This window comes from Heteronotia binoei, chromosome 11, assembly GCF_032191835.1.
Source record: "Heteronotia binoei isolate CCM8104 ecotype False Entrance Well chromosome 11, APGP_CSIRO_Hbin_v1, whole genome shotgun sequence".
NCBI classification, from domain to species: Eukaryota; Metazoa; Chordata; class Lepidosauria; order Squamata; family Gekkonidae; genus Heteronotia; species Heteronotia binoei.
Genome location: NC_083233.1, coordinates 63,103,531 through 63,126,781, shown reverse-complemented (window position 1 = coordinate 63,126,781; position 23,251 = coordinate 63,103,531). Strand labels below are relative to the sequence as shown.

At 44.5% G+C, this 23,251-nt stretch overlaps 1 protein-coding gene across 1 annotated transcript in view; it reads left to right on the top strand.

The window, feature by feature from the left end:
- The window catches only part of PPIL2 (peptidylprolyl isomerase like 2), a 122,830-nt gene that overhangs the window by 59,485 nt on the left and 40,094 nt on the right, over positions 1-23,251 (top strand). The window contains exon 13 of the mRNA XM_060249625.1: positions 16,083-16,172. Within this exon, the coding sequence (XP_060105608.1) occupies positions 16,083-16,172 (90 nt within the window). The remainder of the gene's footprint in view (positions 1-16,082; positions 16,173-23,251) is intronic.

Sequence of the window (23,251 nt, the reverse complement as noted above, 5' to 3'; positions counted from 1 at the left end):
ACCCAGGTTTAAATCCTGGCTTTGCCCCAAAGTTCAGTATATGACTTTGGAAGCCAGTTGCTGCCTTTCAGGGTAGCCTAATTTATAGAACATTCTGAGGTTAAGTGCTGCTTTTTTTTTTTTAACTGTTTTTCTGTTGCTTTAAATTTTCTGTGCAGTTTTCATTGGATTTAGAATATGTTTGGGTATTTGATTTCTTGTAAACTGATTTTTATAAATGTTTTTATTGAGAAGTGACCTAGAAACTCTGTAAACAAAATTAAGCACTTGGCCATGCCTTTTGTAGCTGGCTTTTCACTCCTGCAGCTGCATAAGACTGTTTTACTAAGACAGGGTGGGGCAGTTATTAGGGTTGCCAGTCTCCAGGTAGGGCCTGTACCCTGCTGAAGTCCCTGTCCTTGCAGACTCCACCTTCCGCAGGCTCTGCACCAACCTTGATTTGGCAATCCTGAAATCCCAAAGATTTCCTGGAAGCTGATTGACAAGCCCCCAGTGCCCCCATTTTAAAAAAGGTACAGATAATCCCCTGTGCAAGCACCGGTCGTTTCCGACTCCGGGGTGACGTTGCTTTCACAACGTTTTCACAGCAGACTTTTTACGGGGTGGTTTGCCATTGCCTTCCCCAGTCATCTACACTTTTCCCCCAGCAAGCTGGGTACTCATTTTACTGACCTCGGAAGGATGGAAGGCTGAGTCAACCTTGAGCCAGCTACCTGAACCCAGCTTCTGCCGGGATCGAACTCAGGTCATGAGCAGAGAGTTTGGACTTTAGTACTGCAGCTTTACCACTCTGTGCCATGGGGCTCTTTAATGCCCTATCGCTACTGTGTTAAGAATCTTTTGCTGGAACAAGTTCATGGAGTAGATAGTTAGATAAATATATTGTCATTGTTCTCCACAAAAAGAGAGCAACGAAATGAGGTGCTCTTCCACAAACATACCAACACATCAAACACACATATTCGTATTCATACCATTTAAATACATCTAAAACCATTTAAACCATTTAAATACATCTAAAACAGATAAACATTCATAAAACCATTAAAACCATTTAAATACATCTAAAACAGATAATCCTTCATAACCCTGCATTTAACCTAACCACAGCACTTGGATAGAAACTGTCCTTAAATCTGTTTGTCCTAGCCTTCACCACTCTATATCGTCTACCTGACGGTAAGATCTCAAATAGCAAATGGCCCAGATGTGAAGGGTCCCTTAGGATCATTTGTATCTTCCTTTTACATCTCATATTATACAGATCCACCAATGAGGGGAGAGAACATCCGCAAATCTTTTGTGCTCTTCTCGTCACTCTTTGGAGCACCCTTCTCTCTGCTTCCGTGCAGCTCCCAAACCACGCGCAGAGGCAATAAGATAAAATGCTCTCAATGGAACTACGATAAAAGGCAACCAGCAGACTCCCTGACAGTTGTAGTGATCTTAAGAGTCTTAAGTAGTATAGTCGTTGCTGGGCCTTTTTCTCTAGAGCTAAAGTATTTGCCCCCCATGTTAGATCTTGTTTCATGGTAATTCCCAGAAACTTCCATTCTGTCACCTGTTCTACCATAACACCATCAATAAACAACGGCTGGATGTCCAAACTACTCTTCCTGTAATCCACTATAATTTCCTTCGTCTTATTTATATTAAAAATAAGATTATTTACTTTACACCAAAGGGACAGCTGTTGAACTTCCCTCCTATACGCAGACTCATCATCCTCAGAGATGAGCCCTACCAACGTTGTATCATCTGCGTACTTAATGATTTTGTTACTCAGACTGCTAGAAACACAATCAGACGTGTAAATAGTGAAAAGAAGTGGACTCAAGACACATCCCTGAGGGGTGCCAGTATTTAAGATCTTCACGGAGGAAATATATCCATCCATTTTAACCCTTTGTGAACGACCTGACAAAAAATTCAAAATCCACTCACATATAGAGTCCGACAGCTTCAAATCTTTAAGCTTAAACAACAATCTATGGGGTGATATCGTATTAAAAGCAGAACTAAAATCTACAAACAACATTCTAACATACGTCCCCTTTTTATCCAAATGCGATAAAGCAGTATAGAGAACAGTATAGAGTAGATCTTTCCCATCAGCCTGTGTTCTCTGAAATAGCCACTGAGGGTTGGGGATAGTGAGTTGTGATACAGGCAGCTGCAACTCGTAAGGAAATCACTCAGAGTCATCCATCTCCTCTGTTGCACAAGCTCTTCTACGAGCAAAACATGAGCTCATGCAGAAGGCGGGGGATTTCTTCTGATTCCTCTTTTCACTGCGGTCCCCTGTGCAACGTGCAGCTCTGTTCCACAGTGACCTGCGATCCTTAGGATGTCTTTTCAGGGTAGGGGGACAACTCACTGCAGGGGGCAGGCAGGGGACAGAGAGCTCTGCTACAGATTCATTCCGTTCATAGCTGCCTGGATCCAGCTAATGCCTTCCTTGTATCCAAATCGGTGCCTAACTAGGCAGTAAACTGCTCATTCTCATTGTAGTTTGTTTTATGGGAAGGAAACTCAAACTTTATTGTTCTTTTCTATAAATGTTTATGTTTTGGAGTCTGCTTAGCTTTTATATATATAGCTCTGTGTGGTCCTTGGACCTTTCAGTTTCTGTTATTTCTTTATGTGCTTGCACATAAAAGCTTATACCCAGAATTAAACTTTGTTGGTCTTAAAAGTGCCACTGAACTCAAACTTTGTTCTGTTATTTCTTATGTTAGGGTTGGAGTGGCCTTTGGCTATTAGCAGGCGTCATTTTGTAGAAAAATAGGTGGTGGAGCTCATCCAGGGTTTGTTATGCAGCTGCATCTACTGTTCAATGGACAAGGTGGGAAGGAGGAGGTGGAACTCTTAAGAAAGGTTTAGGAGCTGTGCTCCTGTGAGCTCCTGCTGAATCTGAGGTCTGGCTATTAGTGAACATTAAATAGTATTGTTTTTCTATTCCACCTCCCTCCTTTCTGCCATGGAGCTCCAGGAAGCTGACAAAGGATTCCTAGGAAGGTTTCCCATCCAGGTAGTGATCATCTAGGAAAGTACCTTGCTCCAGCAGTGTTGCAGCATCTTGTGTCTTCAGGCAATACTCTATTCTGAGATATGGGAAGGGGGAGACTTCCTGTGCTTATTCAGTATCAAGAGGGGGAAATTCACCACAGCTATGCAGAAGTATACACCTCCTTGCTATTTTTATATAGCCCTGACTTCAGTGGCCCAGACCAGTCTGATCTTGTCAGATCTCAGAAGCTAAGCAGGGTGGGCCCTGGTTAGTACTTGGATGGGAGACTACCAAGGAATACCAGGGTTATGACACAGAGGCAGGCAGTGGCAAATCACCATTGATTGTCTCTTGCCTTGAAAACTCTACAGGGCAACTTGACAGCACTGTCTACCACTGCCTTTTCCCTACAAGGGCAAACAAACCCAACAATTCAAAAGGGGGAAAGCGTGCTACTTGGGTTTTTTTTTAAAGATGATGCCTCAATGTATCACAGCAAACATTGTCTTTGAAGAAGCATTTTGCTCTTCTCTATGCTTCCTTTTTAGACATTTGCCGTCTGTTCTCTTTTTTTAAAAAAAAATACACTTGTATTTAAAATAACCTTGGCAGGTTGCTGGAAAGCAGTTTTTAGTTGATCAAAATATGCCCCCCCTAATTTAATTGAGTTAGTGGTGTTTACTTCCTTAAATGCTTCGGCCTTATTTGTTAGACTTGTGACCTGTGGGCAGAATGCGGGGTTACTGCAGTTTTTCTGGAAATCAGAATATTTCTGTCCCCAAGATGCTCAAATCTAAGAACATAACAACGTAAGAGAAGCCATGTTGGATCGGGCCATTGGCCCATCCAGTCCAACACTCTGTGTCACATAGTGGCCCAAAAAAACAGGCGCCATCAGGAGGTCCACCAGTGGGGCCAGGACACTAGAAGCCCTCCCACTGTGCCCCCCCAAACATAAAAAATACAGAGCCCAGACAGAGAGTTCCAACAATACGCTGTGGCTAATAGCCACTGATGGACCCCTGCTCCATATGGTTATCCAGTCCCCTCTTGAAGCTGTCTCAGTAATTAAGTGGACCAGGGAAGGGGATGAAAACAGGCTGAATGAATAAGGAGTTCCATTTCTGTGGACACGCAAATAAAAAATGATTTCAGGCCCTTGATTCCACTGTAAGTGGGATGAATCTCTGAGCAAGGGGGTGGGGAATGAACGTCTGCCCCATCCTCCCCATTACATTTTTTTGCTCAGAGGGAAGTGCATACAAGTTGATTTGTTTGTCTGCCCATTCACATGCTAATTTTAAAAAACCGGGGTGGTGGTGGTGGTGATGGATCACGAGCAGAATTACAATGCGTGTAGCATCCCAGAAAGGTCACGTTCCATGATTTATTAGCCACCAGGGGAGGAAGAACAGCAGAAATCATCCGATGGATAAATTTCAACCTCCCCCCCCTTAGTGCCGGTTATGTGCTTTCCTCTCAGATGGAGGCCAAAAAATAGGCGTATGGTTGATGTTGGCTCGACACATGATGCGTCAGCCATGATACAGCAGGCTTAAGGCCAGCATTCTTGCCGGGGCAGTTCTTGGGACTTTGATAGTCGCCTCTTTTTCCCCTCTGCTTGTTTATTTGTTGGGTGACACGCAGAGGGGACGATGGAAGGCAGAAGAGTGTCAGGGAGTCAGAGCTATTTGGAGTGGCACCAGAGCGAACAGACTGTTTGCAATCCTTTAATTTAGTATGTCAAGATGTATGCTGTTCCCTCTGCCAATTCTTTGGCCAGTGTGTACTTGTGTGTGTGTGTGTCCTCAGGAGCCTGGCTCTAGATTCCGTGCATGGCATTTTGAGCAAGACCCCCATCAATCATCTGTTGGAGTCTCAGAGGATGCTCTCTCTGTCTCCCTCCCTCCCTCTCTGCAGAACAGAAATTCTCAAGGGCCTATTGAAAATGGAGTCGCGAACACTAATGCACAGCCAGATCTCCTGAAATACGGGCGTTGTGCCATCTGCTTCTTTCTTTTTATTTGCATAGATTAAATCTGGTCAAATTAAGCAGCCTTTTGCCTGCACAGAGAAGCCAAGTGGAGCTTAGGATGTACTTGTAAACTATTCACAGGATTAGACGTTGGATATCATTGAAGGATGTCATTTCAGAGTAATGGGAATTAGGAGGATAAGAGGGAGGAGGAGGACGTGCGTTTTTCTTGTTCTGGGCCGCTGTTCAGGTTGTGGGTGTATCACAGACGGTCATAATGTTATAAGGATTCCGAGTAGACAGTTCATGGGATCTGGGTCTTTTGTGCTTTTAGAAGACCATAAAGACCCATTTGTTCATTCTGGGCTTTGGTGCCTGTTGACAAATGTTTCAGCTTTGGTTTTAGATCTTGATTAATATTTAAGTGATTTTATTGTTACAGGGGTTTTTTTTATAGCCAGCTTTGGGAATACTGCTTGTTTGAATAGCAAGTAAGGAATTTTCTTTATAAATATATGATAGGACGCACCACATTCTGAGAATAAGAACAGAACAAGAGCCCTGCTGGATCAGACCAGTTGTCCATCTAGTCCAGCATCCTGTCTCACACAATGGCCAACCGGTCCCTCTGGAGGACCAACAACAGGGCATAGAGACCAAGGCCTTTCCTTGATGCTGCCTCCTGGTCAGGGCTGGCCCTTTCACTAAGGCAGGCTAGGCAGATGCCTGGGGCGCGGCCCTGGCAAGGGTGCCTGTGAGAGTCTTGGGTGGGCGCTGGTGTTGCCCTCCCACCCAACTTTGAAGAAGAAGAAGATATTGGATTTATATCCCGCCCTCCACTCCGAAGAGTCTCAGAGCGGCTCACAATCTCCTTTACCTTCCTCCCCCACAACAGACACCCTGTGAGGTGGGTGGGGCTGGAGAGGGCTCTCACAGCAGCTGCCCTTTCAAGGACAACCTCTGCCAGAGCTATGGCTGACCCAAGGCCATTCCAGCAGGTGCAAGTGGAGGAGTGGGGAATCAAACCCGGTTCTCCCAGATAAGAGTCCATGCACTTAACCACTACACCAAACTTTGCCTCCGTGGCGAGGGAAATACTGTTGAGAGCGATGGGGAGTAGCAGTGTAACTGCGCTAGAGAGTACGCTGTGAGGCTGCCAGTCGCTCCACCGTAGTGTCAGATGCAGGGGTGGAGCTACAGCAGGCACACTGCTGTTCCCCGTCGCTTTTGCCAAGTGCAGGACACCCTGCCTAAGGCGCGCTTCCCCATGGAACTGCTGCTACTCCTGGCACTGGGATTGAAAGGTTGACTGCCTCTGAACATGGAAGTTCCCTTTAGTCACCATGGCTAGTAACCACTGATAAGCTTGTCTCCTGTGAATCTACCTAATCCTCTTCAAAAGCTATCTGTGTTTGTGGCCATCACTTCATCCTGTGGTAGCGAATTCCACATTTTAATCATTCTTTGTGTAAAGAAGTATTTATTTCCTTCTGTCCACCCAGAATCTACTGCTCATCAGCTTCATTGGATGCCCTCAAGTTCTAGTATTTTGGGAAAGGGAAAAAAAGTTCTTTTTGTCAAATCTCTCCCCCCCCCCCCACCCGTGCATGAAAGAAAAAGCAAATGGGACCTACAGCATTTCAAATTTACCAGGAAATAGAGCTCACTGGATGACCTTGGGCAAATTGTTTGTTTTCTCTCTTTTTCTCTCTCAACCTAACCTATCTCAAAGAGTTGTAATGAGGATACATTTGGAAACAGGGTGACTGTGTACTCCTCACTTGAAGAATGAGATAGATCTTTCGAGCTAGTGAATTTCTTTATCCTGCCCTTTCTCTGCTTAGCTGGGGTAGCTGTCGCATGGTTCTTCCTTCACCATTTTTTCATCTTGGTGGTTGGGGGGAAGGGCGACCATGGGAGGGCTTCTGAAGTTCTGGGCCCTGCTGGTGGACCTCTGACGACACCTGGGCCACAGTTTTGGCTACTGTGTTGGACTGGATAGGACACTGGCCTGACCCAACATGGCTTCTCTTATGTTCTTATTCCCTACATTTCTAACTGCCACACTGACACTGGAAATGTAATGAGTGGATCAAGTGTTCTGAGAACCATTTGCTACAAGCCAGCATGCCATTTTTTGGTCTGCTTTCCATTCCTAGTTTAGCCTGTATGGCTGCCAGTGGTCTTCCTAAGCTGCTTTGGTATCATGAATCTCGTAAATGATAATTAAAACCACCTTAGGTGTTGAGATTCAACAATATAGGAACAGGTGTTTCCCTTAAACTGGGTAGAAACAAATGGTCACATAATCCAGACTCCTTTGCCAGCTTCCACTTTGTAAGACTTAAGCATATTTAAACCCTTTGGAGAGCATGTGGTGTTATTCTACTGTACTAAAGTGGCTCAGGTCCAAAGCTCACCATCCAAACTTCACATAACTTGCCAAACCTCCCCATTTTCTACCACTATTGAAGAAGAAGAAGACCGTAGATTTATACCCTGCCCTCCTCTCTGAATCAGAGTCTCAGAGCAGCTTACAATCTCCTTTATCTTCTTCCCCTACAACAGACACCCTGTGAGGTAGGTGGGACTGAGAGAACCAGTTTGGTGTAGTGGCGAAGTGTGCAGACTCTTATCTGGGAGAACCGTGTTTGATTCCCCACTCCTCCACTTGCAGCTGCTGGAATGGCCTTGGGTTAGCCATAGCTCTGGCAGAGGCTGTCCTTGAAAGGGCAGCTGCTGTGAGAGCCCTCTCAGCCCCACCCACCTCACAGGGTGTCTGTTGTGGGGGGAGAAGATATAGGAGATTGTAAGCCGCTCTGAGTCTGATTCAGAGAGAAGAGCGGGGTATAAATCTGCAGTCGTCTTCTTCTCTCACAGAAGCTGCCTTTTTGTCCTTAAGAGCTATGGCTGACCCAAGGTCATTCTAGCACCTACAAGTGGAGGAGTGGGGAATCAAACCCGGTTCCCCCACATAAGAGTCTGCACACTTGACCACTACACCAAACTGGCTCTACCACTATTGTAGGAAGCAGTTTGGTTTCCGTGCAGGTGAATCTTGCAGTGTGTAGGAATTCTTTTTTAACAAGTACGCAGTAACGTGGCCACTTGGAAGGTGCAGCAGGAATCTCTGTTGTGATGGCACTTGGTGAAGTGTGGTTCTCTGAGCCCACCCAGCTCGTTCCCATGTGGGGAAAACCAAAGTATGAGCTATGGTTGTGTACAGAATGGGGGAATATGGCCCAGAGCCTTTAGTAAGCAACGGAAGGGGTGGTGGGAAGTGAAGGATGTGTTTGCAGCCTGTTTTGCCAGCACCCTGGGATGTACAGCCACACATCGATTGGGCTAAAACTCTGCTCAAGAAAATACAAGACAGAGTAAGGAATGTTCCATATTGATCCAACAGGGAAGGAATCGATATTGTGATGCATCATCAATTCAAGGCAGCGACAGATGGCATAAACAAAGTATGCAATAGGGAAAGGGGGGACACGGTTGACACTGGGGAACTGGAAACATTCCCAGGTTGTCCGTGTCACTGCAAGGCATGTGGGGAGGGAGGAAAGGCTCCCAAATAAAGGTAGTCGCTGTTTGAACATTAGATCCTCGCATATTTGGCATTGCTGAAGTGCTAGAGCAGACTCATCCAACTGGGGTGCTGACCCAAGAAGGATGAGCTCATCTGCATCACAGAGGGGCCCATCAATCTCAAGTGGGTTTCACTTAGAAGTGAGGAGCTGATGTACTGACCTGACAGGGCCGATCTTCATGTTACACAATCTCCATGTTTTCTGCGGCGGTGACATGAGGAATTTGTGTCAGTGAGAGTTTTGTTCCTCCCTGATGCACGCTGGCCCCTTTAGGCTTACAATCGCACACATGTGAGGAGAAGCAGCTCTAGCCTTCCTCTCCCCCATACCATCTCCATGTCCTCAAAACTGCCACTGTTGTTTCTTTTGCGAAAATCATGACACGTTGCTGTATGTTATTTTTTGCAATGGAGCCAGTCATTGAGAAAATTGCATGCAACAACCTAAGGAACATGACAGTGGCTCCATAGGGTGGTGTAAGGATACAAAAAAGTGCAAGAGGGAAGGCTGCCGCTGTTTCTGCTCCTAGTACCTACAGGAAAAGGCAGTGTACATCTGGGAGCCACAGAACTCCCTTTTGGAGAAGGACCGTGATTCAGTTGGAAGAGCCTCTGCTTTGCGTACAGAAGGTCCCAGGTTCAGTCCCCAGGCAGTAGATAACATAAAAGGCCTCTACCTGAGACACTGAGAAGCTGTTGCCAATGTAAGTAGACGATACTGACCTTGGTAGACCAGTGGTCTGAGTAACTTAATGTACATTCATGTGTACGTGTCTCAGAGAAAGATCTCATGTTGTTTACCTCCCCCCCCCTTTCAACAAATATGGCTTGGCAATGTGAAGACTAGTTTTGATATTAATAACGTCATACTTTCTTTCTGATCCTTAAGTATTGCTGACAGTATTACGCAGATCTATATGTATGCTATATTTTTGTTCTGGCATCCATGGCTTTCTCTTCTCCACCCTCCTGTTGTTTTTTTCTGGAAACATGGTAGTCTGTGAGATAACTGGTGGTTGAAATAGCCTGCAAGCTCTTGAAAGGCTGTATAATCTCTCTTTAACAGCTAGAAGCTAGTGCAGTGTAACGGAACCTGAGCTGTAAGGGAGATTCTCTGGTCTGACCTCCCTGGAGAAAAGAATGGGCTTGAGGAGATATATATATATATATATATATATATATATATATATATATATATATATATATATATATATATATATATATATATATATATATATATATATATATATATAAATTAGGTGTGATGCTGGGAGCTCTCTGGTCAGAGTTCCCTGACTTCTCTCTCTCTCTCTCTCTTAAATAGTAGTCAAACAGTGGGTTTGGATTGTGGTGGAGGGGGGTTTTACTCATTCCTTCCACCCCTCAGTGTTATTTTCCCAAGCTAGAGCTTCTGTTCATGCTTTGGTAGCCAATATGCAGGTGCTCTGTTTGGTGTAGCCAGTTTGGTGGTGTGGTTAAGTGTGCGGACTCTTATCTGGGAGAACCAGGTTTGATTCCCACTCCTCCACTTGCACCTGCTGGCATGGCCTTGGGTCAGCCATAGCTCTGGCAGAGGTTGTCCTTGAAAGGGCAGCTGCTGTGAGAGCCCTCTCAGCCCCACCCACCTCACAGGGTATCTGTTGTGGGAGACGAAGGTAAAGGAGATTGTGAGCTGTTCTGAGACTCTTCGAAGTGGAGGGTGGGATGTAAATCCAATATCTTCTGCTGCTGCTGCTGCTTGTTGCATGTAAGTTTCCCTCAGGGTGAATAGCGTCTCCATGAGCCATTTCAACTTGGGAAAACCGCAGTGGAAGAAAACTTGAGCTCCCATTCCCTCTTGCCATGCTGTGGTCCCATTCAAAATCTCATGCAGCTGCTTCTCAGAAATAAAAAAAAAATAGGTGTTCTGATTTCCAGTATCTTTTCTAGTTTTGAGTCTCGTGTCCCATTCCCTAGCCCAGTATGAATTGCTGTCTTAATCGATCATCTCCATAAAAAAGTTTGAAAAGTTATAGGACTTGCCTAGCCACTCATCCTAAATATATATATATTAAAATATATATATTAAGCCCCTGCCAACAAACTGTGAAAGCCTTTGGAATGCTTTCTTCCCCTCAGTCTCCTATTACTCCAAAGGTTACTAGTAAACTGTATTAGAATGGGAGGATTGGTAGTTCCAGCTTTATGGCCATGGTTAAATCAAGGACACAAGAAGTGAACTGGATTTGAGTTGGAGAGGGATCTAGTTTATCTACACCTGCAAACACATATATCTGCACATATATTCTCACAATATTCCAATGTTATGCTTACCTGAGGCTCCTTAACATAATGTGTTTCTCTATGTTTCAGAGATCTTAATTTAGTGCTCTTACAGCCTGCAAAAATTGCTCTGATTTAGAATGAAGCGACTAATTCATAATACCTAAATGCATCGCTGGTCAAAGAGTAAAGATACACCTGCTGTCCCCTGGGAAATGCCCAGCACCCAGCAGTGGGGCCAGATTTGCTTACTTTTAAACCCTTCTTCCCCTCTTCCCATCCTTGTATCTTTAGAGGGGTGTGTGTCTTTCCCATCCCTTCTGCTTGTTGCACTCAAGGGGAACAGAACTGACAGACATCCGTCAACACTGTATGCCACTGGTAGGTCCCTTATGTTAAAAACAACAACACGGAAGCCACTTGGCAGAGGTGGGTATTCTTATTCCCAGCACTTCTTGCTTCCAAAGGTTAATCCTGAAGTACGAACGGTTGAGTAAGAAGAGACCAGCGGTCAGGATAAAATCCATGCAGCGAAGTGAATCTGTCATTTCTTTGCTTGCCTTAAGAAAGATACCGGCTTCTGTTGCCAACAGATGACAGAATCTTGGACTGGTTCGCACAATATTTCGTTCTGGTGATGTTGCTAAGAAACTGCTTACCTGCCAGAGTTGTGTGAGCTTTGCATGATTCATTCAGTGACCATGGGAACCGGTTGGTGGCTTCCAAGGAAACCATTTCATAGATGCGAGGGGGGGAATTGCAGTAAAACAGACTCCCTTGTTTGCTAAGCAGCAGCCCATAGCATCTGATTTCTGAGAGGTGATCAAGTAACTCAAAACCTTCTGTGGTTCACAAGGAAGGTGTGTTTGGTTTTCATTTCCAGTGTCAAGAAGTGAGTTGTCTCTTACCTCCATTCTTTAGGTTTGTAATTGGGACAGAGAAGGCTGAAATGGGGTTTTGTATCCTCTCAGGGGCTTTTACTTACAGAAAATTCCATTTTTTCTTTCTTTCTTTTTTTTTTTTAAAAGCTGCTACAAGAGGTCTGATCACCCCAGGAGACCTTATTAAAAAAGAGAGAGAGAGACACAGAGAAGATTAATAAGGTGCTGACTTGAGCTAAAGCTACTTATTCTCTTTCTGATTCATAGAAGGAAAAATAAGCACATTCATTTTGTTTGATATTTCCTTTCAAACTATACCATGCGGGAGCCATTCATGGCTCGAGTGTAGTGTTGAGTTTCTTTAATGAAAACAAACAAGCTCAGAGTCCAGCATTCTTCTGTGCTCAACACTTTGCAGTGTGCCAAATAAGAGTGGAGCGTTTGAAAGGCCGTAGAGCATCAGACACAGCTTCCTTGGACAGCATACCATAAAAACCACAACAGTCAATCGTGTGGTATTCTGCTATTCCAAAGAAGTGTCAAGAGACACGGTGAATACCTTGCTGCTTTTTTTTTTCCCTGGGTCTCAGTCAGAGGGAAATATGTGCTCTCCAGGGCAGAACTAGAAATCTCTTGAGAGGAATGGCGGTTCCTGATAATAGTCATTCAGTTTGTACCTTTCTCCCCCGCCCCCATCCAGCGATATGTCATAAGATGAACTACGTGAGATAGCACAACTCTCCAACTTACACTTCTCAAGTAGCAGCAGATGCAGTGGAGAAGAGGCAGAGATGCTTTGAGCACAGGAATGTACACATCACAACTTAAATGATTTGGAGCTGGGAGTGAGCAGTGAAGTGGCCAAGTTTGCAGATGACACTAAATTATTCGGGGTGGTGAAAACCAGAGAGGATTGTGAGGAACTCCAAAGGGATCTGTTGAGGCTGGGTGAGTGGGCGTCAACGTGGCAGATGAGGTTCAATGCGGCCAAGTGCAAAGTAATGCACATTGGGGCCAAGAATCCCAGCTACAAATACAAGTTGATGGGGTGTGAACTGGCAGAGACTGACCAAGAGAGAGATCTTGTGGTCGTGGTAAATAACTCACTGAAAATGTCAAGACAGTGTGTGGTTGCAATAAAAAAGGCCAACGCCATGCTGGGAATTATTAAGAAGGGAATTGAAAACAAATCAGCCAGTATCATAATGCCCCTGTATAAATCGATGGTGCGGTCTCATTTGGAGTACTGTGTGCAGTTCTGGATATTATAGCATTGGAGAAAGTCCAGAAAAGGGCAACTAGAATGATTAAAGGGTTGGAACACTTTCCCTATGAAGAAAGGTTAAAACGCTTGGGGCTCTTTAGCTTGGAGAAACGTTGACTGCAGGGTGACATGATAGAGGTTTACAAGATAATGCATGGGATGGAGAAAGTAGAGAAAGAAGTACTTTTCTCCCTTTCTCACAATACAAGAACTCGTGGGCATTCGATGAAATTGCTGAGCAGTCGGGTTAAAACGGATAAAAGGAAGTACTTCTTCACCCAAAGGGTGATTAACATGTGGAATTCACTGCCACAGGAGGTGGCGGCGGCTACAAGCATAGACAGCTTCAAGAGGGGGTTAGATAAAAATATGGAGCAGAGGTCCATCAGTGGCTATTAGCCACAGTGTGTGTGTGTGTGTATAAATTATTGGCCACTGTGTGACACAGAGTGTTGGACTGGATGGGCCATTGGCCTGATCCAACATGGCTTCTCTTATGTTCTGTTGTACTGGATGTTACTGAGCATGAGAGGAGGGGGGAGGCAGAGCTTGGAGACTCACAGATGTTTGCCTTGGCTTAATATCCAGCCATTACTTCTGGTTGCCTAAACCTGACCCCAGTGGTCCACTGGCACATGTAGGCAGTTTGATTTTAAGCATGTGTTTTTTTTTTCATAATAAATTTCAATTTTATTGTAACAAAAAAATAAAAAAATATGTTACAAACAAGAACTTAAATAAAGCTTATACAAAAGTTATACCAAAGTTTGGTTTTACAATAAAGAACAAGCACAGATCAATCAGTTACAGTACAATAAAGCTCAACAATTCTGGAGGCAATATTTCTTCTGCAGAGGCAATTGAGTTCACATATTAAGGAAACCATTTTTCAATGAAGTTATTCTTATAGTTCGGTGTTTCCATGATTAAAAGCTGTGCGGACAATTTATCTTGCACTATAAGCTCCCTGACTTTCACAAACCATTCATTCATAGTAGGAAGACTAATTTTTTCCCAATTCTGAGCTACTAAAATTTTACCTGCCAGTATCAAGTAAGCAATAAGCTCTTTGCATTGAGGAATGGAAAAACTATCTGGCCAGAGATTTAAAAGTACCAATTCTGGCATTAAAGGTACCATGCAACCAACTATTTCAGATATTTTCACTATCAACTGGGCCCAATATTTTTGAATTTCAGGGCATAGCCACCAACAATGAAGAAAGTTACCCTCCTTACCACACCCTTTCCAACATTCCACATTATTGTTAAGTTTACTTCGAAAATTTTTTAAAGGTGTCAAATACCATGTAGGCAGTTTGGATGAGGGACTTGTAACACTTTATGATGGCCCTGTTCTCTTCCCTCTCTCAGAGGCACAATTTTCCCTCCATTTTTCTTTCCCTTTTGTGACTGAGCCATCCTCATCATGCGTTTTCTTCTTCGCTTTATGTTGAGAGGCTTTTGTTCCAGTGTTTTTCCCAAACATTTCAGTACACTTTCTTTGAGTAATCTGTAACTCTTTTGGTTTCTAGAAGGCGGGTACATGTTTTCCAGCACCCCAAACCCCTTCTCTTGAAACACCAGTACTCATCTTGAGTTTTTAACTGATTCTTAAAGTCTCTAAAGGCACTTTCTAGACCAGGTATCTCTCCACTCTTTAGAGCCATCACTCTTTTTTGCCTGGGTAGGGAAATTCCTTCTTTTTCTATAAGATCTATCCCCTTTCCTTGGCCTGAGTCTCCATCTAACTACCCACTCATCCTTGCCAGTTTTCCCCAGTTCTGTCTGTGTTAAATTGTTCATAGTCAGGGCTGAATTCCTAATGAATTCTTCTCAACCTTCAGCTGATGCAATCAGATTGCCTGGAGCAGCCTGTCACTCAAGGCTCTCTGTTTCTGTGAAGAATTAACTCTTCACAGACCTTTAGTTGTTCATACAGCACTTCTAAGCTTTTTAAAAGTGCACTCCGTCACACACTTGCACAGTGACATCTTGCGGGGCAGAATCTGCTATGTGTCTGTTATATGTTTGTATCTTTGAATAACCTCAACTGTATAACCCTGGTTAGCCTGATCTCATCAGATTGGAATGTAAGCAGGGCCAGCCCTGGTTAGCATTTGGATGGGAGACCTCCAAGGAATACCAGAATCACTACACAGAGGCAGGCAATAGCAAAACTACCTTTGAACGTTTCTTGCCTTGAAAACACTACAGGGGTGTCATGTCGGCTGCAACTTGACAGCACTTTCCACCTTTGCTTGTTTCATTTGCACCCCATCTGGGGTTTGCAGAAAGCAGAAGCAAGGATAGTGACTTGGGCTGGTTTTGCATAAGCTGCGTGCCATGTGAGACAAGATATCTCCCCTTTCTCCAGGTCTTATAGCAAAAGCTGAGGAAAGAGAGAAGAGGTCCCCCCCCCCATTGCTTTTCACTACATTTCAGAAAAGAAGCTTTCATTGGTTCTCCCCTTCCCATTTTACCCTCACAACCACCCTTGGTGACCTTTGTGGCTGACTGAAGAGATCTGATCCTGTCTAGGCCTCCCCACTCCTAGTTCAGTGCTGTAACTATTACACCAGATTGAGGAGGGACAGTGGCTCAGTGGTAGAGCATCTGCTTGGTAAGCAGAAGGTCCCAGGTTCAGTCTCTGGCATCGCCAACTAAGCAAGGTCTAGGCAAATAGGCGTGAGAAACCTCAGCTTGAGACCCTGGAGAGCCACTGCCAGTCTGAGTAGACAATACTGACTTTGATGGACTGAGGGTCTGATTCAGTATAAGGCAGCTTCATATGTTCTCAGAGTGAAATTATAGAGAAAGAAATTATGGTAAATGATGGCAAAGGAAAATGATGGATAGTAACAAAAGAAATTGTAAGATTGGTTTTGGGGAAAAGAGATAGTTTGGCATAGTGTTAGAAGCTGAGCAGAAGCCCAGTTTTGAATGACTTGCTTGTGAAAGCAGCCCATTTACTCTAGCTGGTATCCACATATACAATCTTTTCTGGTACAATGAGCAATCACAACACTGTTATTGATTTTAAGGTATTAAAAGGACATTCAATAATTATAAATGGCTAACAGAGTTTTTTTTCTTTTTCAGACTCCTAAAACATGTGAAAACTTCATTAAATTATGCAAGAAGAATTACTATGATGGGACCATTTTTCACAGATCAATTCGTAATTTTGTGGTGAGTATACAAAACAAACATGAAGGTCTGATTCTCACACACACACACACACACACACACTCTAGAGCAAAGATCTTAATTAAGATTCTTGTATTTAATCCCCTCTGGACCAGAATTTGCAGTAGACATAAACTAACCCTGACATGAACGGAAAATATTTCTTGAGAACAAAATTGCCCTTCCGGAGTAAGAGCAATATTGAATTGCCTAGCAACCCGCATTGGATAAAGTCAGCCTGTCATCCACAGTTTTCAAGCACTCTGAAGTCCAGAATTTTGTCTTTCTTCAGTTTCCGCAACCTTTGGTTCATAGCATTTGTGGGCTGATTGATTTTTGTATTTTTGCCCCACTTTTCAATTAAAAATAATTGGCTCCCAAAGGGGTTTGCAGCAATTGGAAGCTAATACCACATATAAATTAGAATATGATTTGAAGGAGCTCTTGGTCCAGGCATGTTGGAAGAATGCCTGAACATTGCATCTTTTCTCTGTAAACTCAGCGATGGTCAGGGACAGATTGACCATTCAGGCCACCGGGAAAAGTCCTGATGAGCCGATGGTCTGGGGATGTGCCTCCTGATGAGGCCACACTAGCCCTCAAGGAGCAGCATTTATCCATGCGAAGCAGCTGTAAGCCACCTCCACCACAAGCTGGCTGACCACCCTGTGTGGGGCAGGTTCGGACCTCTGCTTTCTCCCTTCCCTGCTCCATCAGGGCCCCTTTTCCACCACCATTTTTGCTACCAGTCCACCCTCGCTGATGGCAGTTGGTAAAAGAGAACTGTCCTCTGGAGCTGGATCCATGAATGGCACAAGGGCTCCAGCCATTCTTTCATTCATGAAAACAAGGGTGCTCCTTTGTGCTTCCAACTTACCCATTTTTGCAACAGGGATCACTGCCTAAGCCTGTCACCTGCCTTACCCCACAATACCCCATTGCCATTCCATTTCTCTGCCATCTGTCATTGACTCTGTGACCATCAGCACCGGACTGGTTTCCAGAATAGATGTTTTAATCAACTCGCCATTTTGGAATATCTCGAGAATGTTCCATAGGCTTTATGAACTTGTGAAGGTGTACTCACTATGGCGTAGGTACAATGCAGACTGATTTGGATGTTGTTTAGGCTGCAATTGAGTGTTACAAAGAAACCTCTGTTTGTGGATGATGGCCCTGAAACCTGCTAGTTGTTGTGCTCCTGCATTCGCTGCCTCCCTCCTTCACTCTCTGTCTCACCCTAACTTACCTCACAGGGTTGTAATGTTGTTGTAATGATGAAAGAGGGAGGGGAGATCCATGGATCTGACCTTTGAGTTCCATGGAGGAAGGGCAAGGTAAAACTGTAACAGATAAACTGGATCAGAAATGGAAGCCAACAAAGGGATTATAATAAAGGACAAAATTAGTTACACAGAATACAAATTGAACAACCCAGTTAAGGAAAGAAGAGAGCTGTTTGAAGCTAAGTGAATGGCAGATTTAAAAAAAAGATGTGTAACTATCAAGGTGCATGAGAAGGGATGCAGTGAGCAGAGAGGCAATAGCTTTACGATAAAGATGATGGAAAGGAGAAGAGAACAAAGTTTAGCAGTATTTAAAAACTTGGAAGTGAGGAGTTTTTTTGCTAAAAAGAGAAAGGACAACTCCAGGTATCCATACTTGGACTAAAGAACAAAAGTAAAGTGAGCGGGGGGTGGGAAAGGAAAGGTGGAGGGAAAAGGCAGGCCCAGGTGCTGAGTTCTCAAAAAATTTAAGGAAATGAGAAGAAGGCCTGGACAACAGCAAAAATAATGAGCTCAGGAAAGGAAATTGGAGCCAAAATGGTAATAAGTGTTAAGGATTAAATGGCAGTACAAAGAAGGGAGCCAGGGAGAGGAGAGAGAAACGTACTCTTGAAGTACTTCAGGTGAAAAGGGGGAAAGAGGCAGGCGGGTCAGCATCAAATAGGCACAGAAAAAGAATACTCCAGATGGTGAAAATAAAACCAGGAACCTGCATGCCCACCCACTGAACGTCACAGAGAAAGAACAGAAGGAACACCACTATCAAAAGAAAATGTGTCAAAAGATTAAGGATGGTACAAGTCAAAGTAGTTTCTTTGTAACTGCAAGAATGAAAACTCTCTGTCTCCCTCATTTTTGACCTACCATTTCTCCATTTTAATTATTTATCGATTAAAATGTTTGTAGCTGACTTGCTCTGTAGACTGTAGGCATCAAAATAGCAAAAGCATATACAATCAGGTAGGCCTACAAACATCATCATCAATTTTCACAAATGACTGTAACAACTCATCACCAGGAAGCTCAGCAGCCATGCCTACGGAAAATACTCATTCATTCATTCATTCGACTTATATTCCGCCCTTTCCCATAAGCGGGCTCAGGGCGGATCACAACACAGATTAAATACAGTTGAAACTTACAAGTTAAAACCAAAAACAGTACAATAAAACCAAGGAACAATAAATTACACCGTAGGCGGCAAGGACACATTCTACAGATCAGCAGCTATCGGCCCGAGAATATAGCAATCGGATGGTAATAACAGAACAGAGTAGCATCGCAAATACAGTCCAGCCTGCTTTCCTGGTGAGAAAAACTCGTGAGAGATCTCCACCTGACCGCTTTTTATGGCAGCTCAAGAGAGAGCGCTCCCTCCTCACCGGCTCAGGCAAGCTGTTCCCTAAGGCCAGCCATGGTAAAAGACCACGCATCAGCACACAAGTCCCAGCGAAGCTGAGCATATCATGGGAAGGGAATGTAAAGAAGGCATCAGTGAGATGAACACCAGAGGAATATCTGCGTGGAGGTGCAACCCGTCGGAAGTTTTATCCTCATAACATCCCTGTTAGGCAGGCAAAAGGGTTCCTGGTCCAAGGTTGTCCAGTGAGTTCTGTAGTAGAGTTGATATTTGAACCTGGGTTGCCCCAGTCCTGGTCCAAATAGTGTCTCTAGTTTTCTTAATTATATTTGAATTTCACATAATTCTGTCTGACTCTGTGTTTCCCAGCATTTCATGGCCCTTTTATCCCACAGTTTTCAGTTTTTCTCCATAGCTACGTATGTTCTGCCTAGTGAAAGCGTGCATCTGATAAAGTCCACAGAACTTTGTGCTTTGATTTAAAAATTGTTAATCTTTAAGGGGCTGCAGAAGTCCTATTGATCTTTATGCTGCTACTGCCTCGGGGAGGGGGGAGAGAGAGACTAATAGGATTACAGAGATAGGGTTGCCCAAAGACCTCCTGGAATTACAATTGATTTCCAGGCTACAGAGATCAGTTCCTCTGGAGAAAATGACTGCTTTGGAGGTTGGATACCCAACTGAGTTGGGGTGGGACAGTGGCTCAGTGGTACAGTATCTGCTTAGTAAGCAGAAGGTCCCAGGTTCGATCCCTGGCATCTCCAACTTAAAAAGGGTCCAGGCAGATAGGTGTGAAAAACCTCGGCTTGAGATCCTGGAGAGCCGCTGCCAGTCCTAGTAGACAATACTGACTTGAATGGACTGAGAGTCTGATTCAATATAAGGCAGCATCATATGTTCATGAGAGCCAGCGTGGCGTAGTGGGGAAAAGCGGCGGCTTCGGATCTGGCGTGATCAACTGGGTTAGAATCCCCGTCTCCTACCCCACAAAACCTGCTGGGTGACCACGGGCCAGTCACGTTCTCTCAGCCCCACCTACCTCACAGGGTGCTTGTTGTGGGGAGAGGAGGGGGAGGTGGTTGTGACCCGCTTTGAGGCTCCTATCGGCGACGAAAGGCGGGAAACAAGCGCCGACCCTTCTTCTAAGAGCCGCCCTGAGCCTGCTTCGGCAGGGAGGGCGGGATACAAATAAAAATTATTATGTTCATGAGTTCCCTCTCGTCCCCAAACCCTGAACTTCCCAGGCTATACCCCAGATCTCCAGGAGCTTCCCTGAACCCAGAGCTGGTTCCCTTATCAGCCAAGAGGTAGAATATAGTCACCACCAAATAAGGAATTGAAAGATTTTTGAAATAAATCCATGGGTGGAATTCTAGCAGGAGCTCCTTTGCATATTAGCCCACACCCCCTGATGTAGCCAGTACTCCAAGAGCTTACAAGGCTGTTTTTTGTAAACTCTTAGAGGATTGGCTACATCAGGGGTATGTGGCCTAATATGCAAAGGAGCTCCTGCTAGAATTCCACCCCTGAGTAAACCTATCAGACGGGAACTGGCATGTAATTAGCCAATGGAAGAGGGCCAAGAGAAGCTTTCTTTAGTATGGCAGGAAATGATAGCAGGCTGTAGAAGAAAAGGGTAAAGACTGGAACACAGTCTCTCTCAGGAACTGGATTTCAGGCTACCAGGGCAGGGGTTGGAACATTGCTTTCCACAATAGAAGTCCTTGCACCCATGGAAAGTATGTTAGTCTGGATCCAATCCTATCCATAAATGAAGGGAGTAAATTGGAGAGAAAGACCACTAGGGCTTTTCCACACCAAATTTTTCTTGCAGCTTGGCTTCTGAACTGCATTGGTTTCCAACCCCCCCCCCCCATCTTAAACACAGTATTGTTTGCCTGCGGTTGTTGTCCCCTGTCAGGAAAAACTCAGAGGAAGAATAGGGGGTGGGGGGCAGGAACAGGAGAGGAAATTGATACTGTATATAAAGGAGGGGGGAAACCAAAGTAGCTAAGACACCAGGCTGTAGTGAAAACTAAACAGAGAAAAGCCTCAAGTGTCATGCAATAGGTAAGAGACAGAGTTAACAAATAAGGAGGTTTCTGGTTTGAATCTTGCCTTCATCTTTAGCTTGCTAGTTAGCCATATGCAAGCCATCCCCTCCCTTTCTCAGATGCACCATCTGCAATGTATGCCTAAGAATACAGATGGGCTTTATAGGGCTGTAAGGATTGACTAGAAGAGAATGTAAATGTTAAGGACACCAACAAGGACACCAACCCTCCAGCTGTTTAAATGATTGCAGAGTGTGATTACTTAAGCAGGGCTGTCCCAGACTGTTGTAGTGGAAATTAGATAAGTGGTGGTCCATACAGCCCTTCTCCATGTGAATAGCAGTCCCAGGGCAACAAGGGGTTAAATCCTACACAGCATTGTAAATGAAGAACACCTGGGATAGGAGAGCTGTGTAGATAAGAAGCAGGCAACTGTGGAGAGAGGGCACCGATTCAGTGGCAGCTTTGGAAGACAGTGACTTTGGACGGCAAAGGGAAAAACAGTTTCAAGCACAGAAGGCAGCTCAGGGGTGAAGAGACCTCGCAACGGAGAGGACAAACTACTAAGCTGTGTGCAGGCTGTAGAAAAACCCTGCACTCCAGCCTGGTTTCCTGGACAGTCTGCTAGCCTTGTGAAGTAGACTTTTCTTTCTCCTTATAAAGCTCACGGGGTGGGTGAGGGATATTTTCATTTGTTAAAACTGAATAAAGCTGCATTTCTTTGGCCACAATTTGTTGCTTGTAGGAATCTCTAGAACCATGGGTAATGCAACTGTCTTCAGGTGTTTAAAAAAAGGAGGAAAGGGAGATGGAGGGAAAACAAGTAGCAGAAATTTTTTCTGCAGAGCAGGAGCCTGATAGGAAAGAGAAGAGCAGGGCAACAGTGATGGATGGAAAAATGAATTAAAAGTAAGGAAAAGACGAGCAGAGGAAGAACCAGAATCAATAAACTCCGAGCAGGAATCAATAGGCTCTTGAGCAGAGGCTGTAGTTAGGAGAGAGTGCAAAACGTCAATTGGACCTTGAGCGCAGTTGCGGAGAGCGTGAGGCTGACACTGTTTTCAGCGTGAATTCAGTCTGAATCCAGCGTTCTTACCTGCCTCATTGATTTTCAGTACCATTTATTCTCACATAAAGGGATGTCAAATTATTCCTTAAATGCATTACAGTCCTATCTGCTGATATACTGTTATCGACCAAGCGCAGTGGCTAAGTGTGGCTTTGGATGTGCTTTTTCGGGTTCTCTTTTCAGTCTACTATGCTGGCAAAGGCATGTGCCGCTCACCTGTTTCTGGCAGTCGTTTTTCACAAAGTCACGTGTCATCAAAAATTAACTTGAATGGTGCCATCCTCAGCAAAGCTACACCCTTCTGAGTCCGCTGACTTCGTGGCACTTAGGATTGCACTGGAAAGCAATCCTAAGAGCCAGTTTGGTGTCATGGTTAAGTGCACGGACTCTTATCTGGGAGAACCAGGTTTGATTCCCCACTCCTCCACTTGCACCTGCTGGAATGGCCTTGGGTCAGCCATAGCTTTCACAGAAATTGTCCTTGAAAGGGCAGCTGCTGTGAAAGCTCTCTGAGCCCCACCTACCTCACAGGGTGTCTGTTGTGTGTGTGTGGGGGGGGGGGGTAAGGTAGAGGAGATTGTGACCACTCTGAGATTCAGAGTATAGGGCGGGATATAAATCCAATATCTTCGTCTTCTTCATCGAAAGAACTGAAAGCATTGTGGGTGCTTAGAAAGGGCGGTTTAAGTGGTATATATAAAACACCAATTTGTTACATTGGTCCTTTAAAGAGCCCAGCGTGACATTTTAGCTTTGCAGGCATCCCTTCAGGACACTGAGTGAGAATCACTGTCTAAGGCAACTAACATTTGTTGCTGAACAGTTCCCCACGTCCTGGCCTCTGCTCCGCACATAGCACTACCAGGATTGTTTGGATTCAAACCCCCACTCAGATGCAAAGTTCACAGGCACATCTTCTTGCTAGTCGCTGTCTCTCAACCTGATTTGCCTCTTGGGGCTGTTGTAAGGTAAGGTCGTGCAGGGCAGCATATGCTGTCCTCACTCCGAAGAGGAAGGGCAGGATAAAAATGTAATAAATACTGGTTGATCTGTTTGTATTGTTGCTAGTTATAAAAGAACCTGGAAGTTATTGAATGCTAATTCCTCCCCCCTAAAATAATTTATATTCCACTTTTCCCCATGGCCGAAAGAGTTCAAATTAAAAGCATAAAGTTGCCCCCTCCCAAATAATCCCCCACTGTGAAAAAATAAAGTGGGCATAGTTTTCTTATCATGATTCCACTAGTAGACAGTGTTGCCTATGTCCTGGTGGGGTCAATGCTCCTCCTAAGCTGTGGAGTCTTGTGAGCAAA